The sequence below is a fragment of the Pocillopora damicornis genome, chromosome 2, assembly GCF_964200805.1.
Source record: "Pocillopora damicornis chromosome 2, jaPocDami1.2, whole genome shotgun sequence".
Lineage (NCBI taxonomy): Eukaryota > Metazoa > Cnidaria > Anthozoa > Scleractinia > Pocilloporidae > Pocillopora > Pocillopora damicornis.
In genome coordinates, this window is record NC_142671.1 from 18,767,118 (window position 1) to 18,776,684 (window position 9,567).

Below are 9,567 nucleotides of genomic sequence, written 5' to 3' on the forward strand. Positions count from 1 at the left end.
TATCATGGTATATTTCTGTTTTAATCGTACGCGGTTGTTTTGACCGAATGCACAGGTTTGAATAAATTATTTTTGCGCTTGATGCGCGCACTTTGCTTCTGCGTAATTATGACAAGCAGGAGCCTATTACTTGGGCTCCTGTGATAAGCTATCTCGTACTTTTTCATGTATATTATTAATACATAATCACGAGCCCGTAGAGCGAGTGCAATTTTGTTAGTCTTTGAAAAAGTTTACTAGTGCTTATTTATTCCAAATTGCACTCGAAATCATGTGATAACCTATACTAATGCAAATTAAGACGCCATTACATAGCGTTTAAGATCGTAAAATCCGTTATGAAACCACGCTATAGTAAATTCGCCAAAATTACAAACTGCAATAGTATATCCTGTTTTTTTTCTTGTTGGTTTGTTTATTTGCTTGTTTATTTGTTTGTTTGTTTGTTTGTTTTTTTCATTTTTATCGTGCGGAACACCTCACATCTGGAACAACTCAAACTGGTACAACAAAAACGTCAAATATCTATACACGCCTGCATAATTTGTCGAATTTGCGATATTTGTAAATTTATGAACGTCTCTTTGGCATAACCCGTGACGGTCAAACATCCGTGACAGACACAACTGATAACTTGACAACCGTGTCGCTGAGGGTGGTTACAGGCCTAAGGGCCAAGAAGGCGACTCAAGACTTTGTTCAAAGTCCATCAGATCAGTTTAACAGGTAAGATGCTCTCTGTTCACTCCATCTATTGAAGAAGGTGACATTAGGATTAGCGGGTTTTTCTGAGTTATTAGGGAGCATGAATGGTGCTTCGCTTTCTCTTTTTCGAGCTGATATTTTTGGTTGCAGTTTGCATCACTTGTACTGGCTTGGATAATTCCAATAGAAGGAGAAGAACTAATTGAAGCCGATTGTTCTCCAAATTGCCACAAGTCATAGACGTTCGAACAAAACGTCGCTCAAACTTCTCGTTTCCCTCGAACGAAAACTGAGGGTCAGATGGACTAGGAGAAAAAATTGTTGAGTCATGCCATCGCGCGTGCCAAACTACGCTAGCGGACCAAAGTGTATTTTTCCGCTTAAATCTTATCCAGACGTGTCTTGCGTACGATGACAGCTAAATTGTTAAAAAGCAAGACTGTTTGTTTATCAAAATCTGGAAGCCTCCAAGGCAGGACATCGGCTCCTTTAAAGATTGGCGAAATTTTGGCGATCCGCAAAAAATTGGCAGGGTCGCATATTTTACGCTAATTGTTGACGGATTTTTCTCTTCAATAAACAAAAAAAGCGTTTTTGCGACCTGGGCCTTAGGGTTAAATATTCCATTATAAACCAGAGAACACTTCATAAAAGGGTTATGAATTTATTAAAAAGCCTTAAAATCGACGTATTAATCAAATAAACCTGCGATATGCAAGCAAGAACCTTTCAGACTAATAAGACGACTAGCAATGACATAGAGAAATTAGATTCTAGTCACTCTTAAGGGTTAAAAGGTTCAAACCTTCCATTTACATAAATGCGCATAATTAGTCACTTTTTGTGACTGAGGTTAATTTTATTACTGCCCCTCCTGATGTGGCACAATTGTCTACTGTCCACGTTGTTTTTCTAACAAGTTTTCATACATCAGGTAGGTATTTGTTCATGCTGAACAGTTCTCACTCTTATCTTCAGTTCTTCAACTGGAGTCTAATCTACAATTAACAGATCAGTCCATATTAGCCGTTTTAACTTCGAACATATTGCGTGCATCAATGCAGATTCGCCGAACTAACGTAACAGTGAGTAGAGTTACCAGATAAACGAAGGCGTAGGACTAATCGGAGAAGTTATATATGCATACAGTTAGAAGACATACCAAGTTCAGATTAAATGACTGATAAAAATGTTAGCTTAAGTTGTTGGAAGAATTTGTTGGTCGAAGAAGTTAGCCGCATTTACTAGTAGTAGCAGAATTCTGATCAACCAACTCAAACTATACAATAACAGTTATTGATGGTTAAAGAATGATTTTCAGTACACTACTAAAGAGAAGGGTAAACCAAAGTACGTTCAAGGGAAAAGTTAAACAGGTCTGTGAATTCAGGAACGGAGTGCGGGAGCAAGCAACACTTTGCCAACTATTTTGGCGGCATGAAGGCGGTTCCTCGCTGTTTCACCATTCTCAAGTGATCATGAGCGCTTACCAAGGAACTTAATTAGCTTATTCATTTGCGCAAGTCACTCGAAAAGTTATCATTCAGGGCAAAAAACCGGTATGTCTAAAAAACTTTAATAGCTCAGGGCTGAAATTCGATGTGAGCATTCTTGAATAAATGCTTGACAAAACTATTTTCGTTCTTAAGGTTTTATGATGCTTTGTTTATACTCACTGATGCATAGTATGATTTTAAAGAAGCGAGTAATAAGCAACTAACTTAAATTTTCATTTATTTTGAAACTACCAAGTGGAATCTGAGTCGATATGGACAGTTCACACAAGCCTCACTGTAGATCCGAAAGGTTCAGTTGTTGCAGTTAATGCAACCCCCCTTAAAAAACTTCGTCCTTCAGCTCAACATGATGTTTGTATTCAATGGAGGCTCAAGGCGAAATCTGTTGAATTACAATTTCCAAGACATTTTGTTGCACAATTTGCCAACAAAACCGATTAAAAGGAATTGAAAATGCATCTCCGGCAGAATTAGGAGATATTTGGAAATCTTCTGAAACGAGCATCTTGAGTCGTGTTATGCGCAAAGGTGTAAAATAGGCGGATCACAAACTTCAGAGCGTTTACTTTTTTTCAACGCTAATTAGAAGAGCGAAGCATAGATCTCAAAGGTCGAAAAGCTTGCCGAAGCGTGAAAAATATTCCACCAGCGATCCATATTTTGAGTACTTTAGAATTCTGTCTCACTATTGGATCCATGAAAAATAACATAACCAAATCACCCACATAGACCTAACACCAGTAACTTTCAGATCACTATGCGACCAGCTTTTATCATTAAAGTGATTTTCAAATAAGTGTCGAATATAATCCTATTGTGTCTTACTTCGCCCTGTAATTGATCTAGAAAAGTCGCCCTCCCTTCTCAAAATTTAGATACAAAAGTAAAACCAGCGCAACTTGATTGATCACTCGAGCTTTTCCGCAGCGCTTCGGACGGTTTCCTTTTATTATTATTATTATTATTATTATTATTATTATTATCATTATTATTATTTTTTTTATTATCATTATTATTATTAGTATTATTATTATTACTATTTCAGTTTCTTTATCACTTCGTGATAGTTTCTTTGTTCTGATTCGCTCTTGCGATTGTTTTCAGGTTTCATTGTTTTTTAAGAAGAACCACTTGAAGACAAAATCATGGGTCTGACAATTGATAATTTTCTGGAGAAGATCGGTAGTTTTGGCAGATTTCAGTACAAACTTCTGTTTTTTTGTGGTTTCATGGAGCTTTTTGGAGCTGGTCTTCAGATTATGATTCCAACCTTCCTCAGCGCTGAACCTCCATGGCGCTGTAAAGCAAACAGTTCTGCTTGTAATCTGACTGGAATTTTCAAGCCAGGAGACGACAAATACAACTATCGTTGCTCCATTCCACGAGGTGATTGGGAGTTTGACACTACTGAATTTAATTCAGTGGTGAGCGAGGTAAGACTAAAGGTTGAACGGAGCTGGAAGCTGCCTGAAAATATTTCAGCAACTTTCTACCATCTAGAAAACTCAGTAATTCGTTGCAGTTTTGTTCTAACGGTGTCTCCTATGTCCTTCCTATCTTAAAATCAGGAAATACCTTAACACGTAAGCTAAAGCTTAAATACTATATGAGCTCATGATCCATATTAATCTTAGCTTAGAACTGCGTTTCGTTTTCAGAACTTATTAAGGGGATTAGGCGTTCCCCTTCAGTTTGCAATGAAAATTTTCTACTGTTTTTGTCTTTCAGTGGGACCTGGTCTGTGACGTATCAGCACTGTCTGCACTGACCAAAGCTGTTATGTTCCTGGGCTATTTTATTGGAGTTGTTTTTGGGGGCGTGTTAGGAGATAAATTCGGCCGCAAGCCTATCATTTATTTCATGTTTTGCCTGAACAACATTGCAGCATTGGCTGCATCTTTCGCACAGGCCTACTGGGTTTATGTCCTTCTCAGAGTTTTGGTTGGTTTTTTTATCGGTGAGTTGATCAGTATTTTTGAAATTTTTTTAATTCTGGACGAACGTAAAAGACTCTCTGAATCAATTCGATTTAAAAAAAGTAAATATTCTGTGTAAAACTCTAACATTCAGGCTACGCGACAATGAACAATCGAGTAGGATAAGATGATCAGCGCTTTGTTTTTAGAGAGATTATACAAATCAGAGTTTTTAGGAAATGGCCTGTTTACCTTGCCACTGTTTGGTTTAAAAAAAGAATATACTTCGTCCCTGTTCTGAACTAATGTGCTTTAATACGAGAGTTTGTGATAAACATCTTCAGGGCAACCGAAAGCGTTCTTCTGAGCTTATTTATGTCCAAGAAGAACCTTGAGTTGCCTTTCGTCAGCCCAATCAATATGGGACGTTCTTTGAAGTCTCATCGCGAAGTGTGGGTCTCGACAACGTCTCTTCATTGGTCACGTCACTGCTCACGGTAGGTTCGAAGTCAATGACCGAGCCGAGAATTCAGTGCCACTGTCTGTGTTTCGCCCGCACAGACAGAGACTGGGACTGGGAGAGCATGCATGGGAACCTCTCAATTTTTAAATCAGTTTAAAGTGTGTTTCATTAGCTATGGCTTTTAGAATGACACTAGATAATAAATGTAATGATTTCCAACAGGGGTCGGAGGCTTGGGCTTGTATGTACTGTTGGTGGAGTATGTAGGAAAACGCCATCGTCACGTGGTTGGAACCGCCCTGTTTTACTTCTGGGTTCTGTCACTGCTGCTTGTGGCGTTGCTAGCCTACCTGATAAGAGACTGGCGAACGCTTTCAATCGTGGGAGCAGCTCCAGGCCTTTTGCATATTTTCTTCTGGTGGTGAGTGATGCATCATTACCATGAAAAGATGCGATAACTCGCTTTCTTATTTAAATTTCAAATAAGGCAATGATCTTCTCAAGCGAGCTGCAATTTAAGCAATCGCAAAGAAGTCTGAAAATTGATTCGAACCCGTACCTCTCAAATATATCCCAATTTATTCGAGATTGGTGGTAGGGACTTTTATGAAAAGAGCACAAAAGTTAAAGCCGAAATTTATCAAAATGTATAGCTAACGACTATCCTCTGACGAAAAAAAGAAAATAAATACATACTAAGCGAAACAAAAATAAAAGAAACAGAAGAAAAGAAAAACTTATAGGTTAATGTTTCGACCCTAGGTTTCTTCCAGAGTCCCCTCGCTGGCTCCTCGCAAATAACAAACCTAATGAAGCCATGACAGAACTCAATAAGGTGGCCGAATTCAACAGAAAAGAAATGCCCGCTGGAGACCTGGAACAGAAAGAGGATAAACAGAGACAGGGGGATTTCCGGGACCTCTTCAGATCAGTGACGATGACTAAAAGAACTCTGACATCGTGGTTCGCTTGGTTAGTTTGTATATCACTGTGACATTAGGCCATTTCCGAATTATCTTTGGTCTCTTTTTAAAAACGAGGGCTGGTGCTCAACCATTTGTATGAAAATGAGTTTAATTTGCGTGTGATGAGGATGAGCACCGGGACTCACTTTGAAAAACAGATCCAAGGTAATTCCGAAATGGGCAATTTACAATCACCAACACATGTTGGTCTGCCTTGTTTCTGCACTGGCTTTTGCTTCTCTTTTCTTAGGATGGTAATATCGTTGGTATATTACGCTGTTTCATTCAGTGCTGGAAATTACGGCGGGAATCGTTATCTGGTGTTCTTTTTAATAAGCCTGGTGGAGTTTCCTTCCAACTGGACTTGTATTTTCCTTTGCCACAAGTGAGTAAAGAGATTAAATTAAAAAGGACTCAACCTAAACTTTTTGTGACGAATGGGCTTTGTTGAACACAAACTTCAAGAAGACATACACAGATGAATTGAAATAGACATTTACATTTCATAAAATTAAATTTATAACCTTTCCAAACAGTGGTAGCTGTTTTAGCAAAGACACCCAGACAAAACTATGCATTCATTTATTCATTCAGTAGGGGGAGGCCTGCGTTTTAGGAGTCTATTTAAAAGCAAAAATATTCAAGGGTACTCCCTTAGCATCCGAATTGTGAACGTACCCAGGTGGATTGCACACTGTGGCGAGGGAGATAAAGTGAATTTTGAATAAACTGCTTCAGTTTGCCTTCAATTCGTCAATGCTTTGATCCTTAGAAACATTTCTGACTGCATGTTTGCTTCATGCATTCAATCGCAAATCTACGGTTTCGTTTATGCATCTGACTAGGAAATGGGATTTGAACAACTAAATTGACAAGTCTTAGAGGGAACAATAAAGTCTTAAAATGATTTACGTAACCCAACTCCAAATCCATTCCCAAACATTTCCTGGGTTAGGACTGAAATTTTATCATCAACTCGTTTCTATTACTGAAGAGTTCGCATGTTAAACAATAAAAAAAAACTTAGGTACTTGAAAATTTACGTTGATTACCAGTCAAGACAATTTAAGAAATGTCAAAACCGAATTATGTCAAACGTGAAAGAAATTGCCTTTTTTTCCAGTTCATGTATAGTTGTTATGTGTACGGCGATTGCACACTAATCTGAGAGTTGTCTTAGGATTGGCCGCAAGAAAACCACCGTTCTTGGACTGGTTGTGGCTTTCATTTCCTCTGTGATTGCAGTTTTTTTCCAACGAGATTTGAAAAACACAGGTATGTTAACTTTACTTTAACATTTTGACTCCACTCTGTTACTGAAACTCGGAAAATGTAAGCATAGAGCATATCTGAACTCGGAAAGGAAAACAGAGAGGGCCACGACGACTCCACGCCCTTTTAGTAGCGGAATTTTCACCAAAACATGTTGTAGTCAATCGTGTTTCGGGCGATGTTCGGCAACTAAATTTGACTTTACGCTTGGTGCGCGTCAATTTTGGTTTAGCTGCACAGGGACACGTAGGGTGTGGGATAGAGAAGAGGTCTTCGGTGTGCCTACAGTGTCAGGTCTTGAAATAATGATAGTGTTTTACTTCTGCGTAAAATCACATGCACAAGTATCAAGTAAGTATCGATCACAAATGGGTCGTGATTTAGTTCTTAAAACTATCACTTTCAAAATGGTTCTGAGTCTAGAACTTCCCCAGAGAGAATTACTTTTACTAAAGAAAGATAAAATTTCATTTCATCATCATGGCTAATCGCGCTGGTTTAAAGAAAGATTGGAGCATCTCGAGAACGGCTCATTTAAGATTGGAACTTCGTTGATGCCATGTTGAATTTAGTTTGAATGCAATTATACACCTAATTTTTTATATATTTTCATACTTAAACCTTAGGTTTCATGGTGGCAAATATCATAATGGCACAAGTGGTCGCCAAGTTTTTCATTAACATGTCCTTCAGCTCAATCTACGTTTACTCAAGCGAACTCTTTCCGACTGTTATCAGGTATCCCTTTAATGCAGTTTTAGAGCACTCAGTCCGTTCCCTTTTCCCTCACTTTAATTGACGAGCTAGGACATCTTCACAAGTACAATTCTGTATGCCGCTGGAAAACTGATAAGGCAAATTCAAATGACTAACGTCTTCATAGACATATTGATCGACTGACTGATTGACTGACCTAGGCTAGCTAGCTGGCTGTAGCTAACAGGCAGACTTACTGACTGACTAACAGGCTGGCTGGCTGGGGCTGACTAATTAACAGACCGGAGGATACATTATTACCGAATCCTAACTACTAACTACGACTTCCTACTTCTTCAATCGGAAAGTTCACTTCTCTCACATAGAATCCATCATAACGTAACTGTATCGTGTTTCAGGAGTGTAGGAGTAGGGACCTCATCTGCCGCAGCTCGCATTGGGTCTATGTCGGCACCATACATCAATTGGTTGGTATGTATTTCGTTCAGAGTCTATTCTCCCGTTCTCTCTGTTGATGAATCTAATCCACTAGGAATAAACTTAAAAAAAAAAAATTAAAAAATTAACACTGAATTATAATTTGCTTAGTATCCGATGGTCGAAGTACGAAGTAAATCATTGGGAGCCCAGATGCGAGCCGCTCACAAGCAAAGTCTGATCTCGACTGAAAAAGGGATGCCTCTTTGCATGTAGCCTCCACTTGAGGGATGACTCAAAGTCTTGTTCCTCAAGGATGTGCCCCGTGTGCGTATTCCACTGTAACTTAAGTCGGAAATATAATCAGAACGTAATCTACTTGCTTACATCGAGTGCCGGTTGACATATTTGTGCTTGTCCTTCTTTGCCAACAGATAAGTGTTCATATCATCTTGCCGTATACCATTGTGGCGGTGCTTACTTTCATCTGCGCTGTTCTGTGCTTCTTACTGCCAGAAACAAAAGATTCTCCAACTCTTGAGAATATGGATTCCGTTAACAGCACCTCTGCTGAGGAACCAACCGACGAAAAACTTCCCTTTGAACCATGCAAGGAGAAGGAAGACATGGGAGAATTGCTTGTCAGTCAGAGCTACCCAGCTTAAATGATTTATAAATGACTTGATCAATACTTAAACAATTTAGGTGTCTCTAAGCTTGGGTTGGGGGAAAAGATATTCAGTGCAAAAACGTGATTCATTTTCCAAACCAAATTTGCAAATGAAACACAATACGTTATCCTTACTTTATCTCTTTTTAAAAATATATTCATCCCCCCCCCCCCCCCAACTCCAATATAATCCAAATGACACGGTCGTTTCAGCTATGTATTGTGAAATTTCCAGGGAGGTGCAGATTGTCTCATTTCGCAGATTAACCTTTCTGGCCACACCCAATCTTTCTCCTTTGCCCCTTAAGTTGAAACAACTTAATGCGAGTTGAAATTTATATTAAATGGGATCAATATTGGATAGGAATCGTTAAAAGGTCATTTGCTAAGGGTTAGCACAATAAATACGCATTTTGTACACGGTAACTGCTTGGTACGCTTTGATTATTTCTGTAAATTACTTTTACGTAATAACAATAAAGTCAACAAGCAGAAGAAACAGTATCGAGAACGTGTTTGTGCGGCAGTGCTGCAATCACCGTTGATTACCATTACTATTAAGTCTTAAATCAAGTAACAGATTTAGAGGTATTCAAAGCTTCTTTACGCACGAGTATGACTAAGAATACGATCGTTTATCATAATTCCCATCCAGCCCCGAGGGCGGTTTCGTTGAAAAACCGTAAAGGGCGCAAGCGAGGCCATAGGACCCTATGTGTGGAGTGCATTGGAAACAGGAACACAGAAAGTGGAAGTCACGTGATACAATAGAAATTTACCGAGTTAGGTCAGGTTAGGTTTCTATGGAATAACAATGAGAACTGCATATATGTGTGCATAAAGGGAACAGGTATTCCAGTGCCCAGTCCCCTACAACTGTAATGCAACAACACCTGAGGGCCAAATCCTACTCCCCCTCTCAAAC

General features: G+C 39.0%; 1 protein-coding gene across 2 annotated transcripts; it reads left to right on the plus strand.

Annotated features, from left to right (window-relative positions):
• Positions 1–602: 602 nt before the first annotated feature.
• Positions 603–9,141, plus strand: LOC113667471 (organic cation transporter protein). Of its 2 annotated transcripts, none has more exons than XM_089196144.1 (10): positions 603–726; positions 3,327–3,655; positions 3,951–4,179; positions 4,824–5,022; positions 5,364–5,573; positions 5,817–5,951; positions 6,747–6,841; positions 7,465–7,576; positions 7,954–8,026; positions 8,407–9,141. In XM_089196144.1, exons 2-10 carry the CDS (start codon positions 3,368–3,370, stop codon positions 8,635–8,637), a joined length of 1,572 nt encoding a protein of 523 aa, XP_089052270.1. In that variant the 5' UTR covers positions 603–726; positions 3,327–3,367; the 3' UTR covers positions 8,638–9,141. The 2 variants fall into 2 exon arrangements, with proteins under 2 accessions (XP_089052270.1, XP_027039089.2); XM_027183288.2 differs by lacking the exon at positions 603–726 and adding an exon at positions 1,503–1,639.
• Positions 9,142–9,567: the final 426 nt, after the last annotated feature.

Excerpts from the sequence above, each read along its gene's own strand:
- LOC113667471 (XM_089196144.1), top strand. The coding sequence starts at position 3,368 with ATGGGTCTGACAATTGATAATTTTCTGGAGAAGATCGGTAGTTTTGGC. Across the intron at positions 5,023-5,363 it reads TTGCATATTTTCTTCTGGTG|GTTTCTTCCAGAGTCCCCTC; the intron begins GTGAGTGATGCA and ends TTTCGACCCTAG. Across the intron at positions 5,952-6,746 it reads TGTATTTTCCTTTGCCACAA|GATTGGCCGCAAGAAAACCA; the intron begins GTGAGTAAAGAG and ends GAGTTGTCTTAG.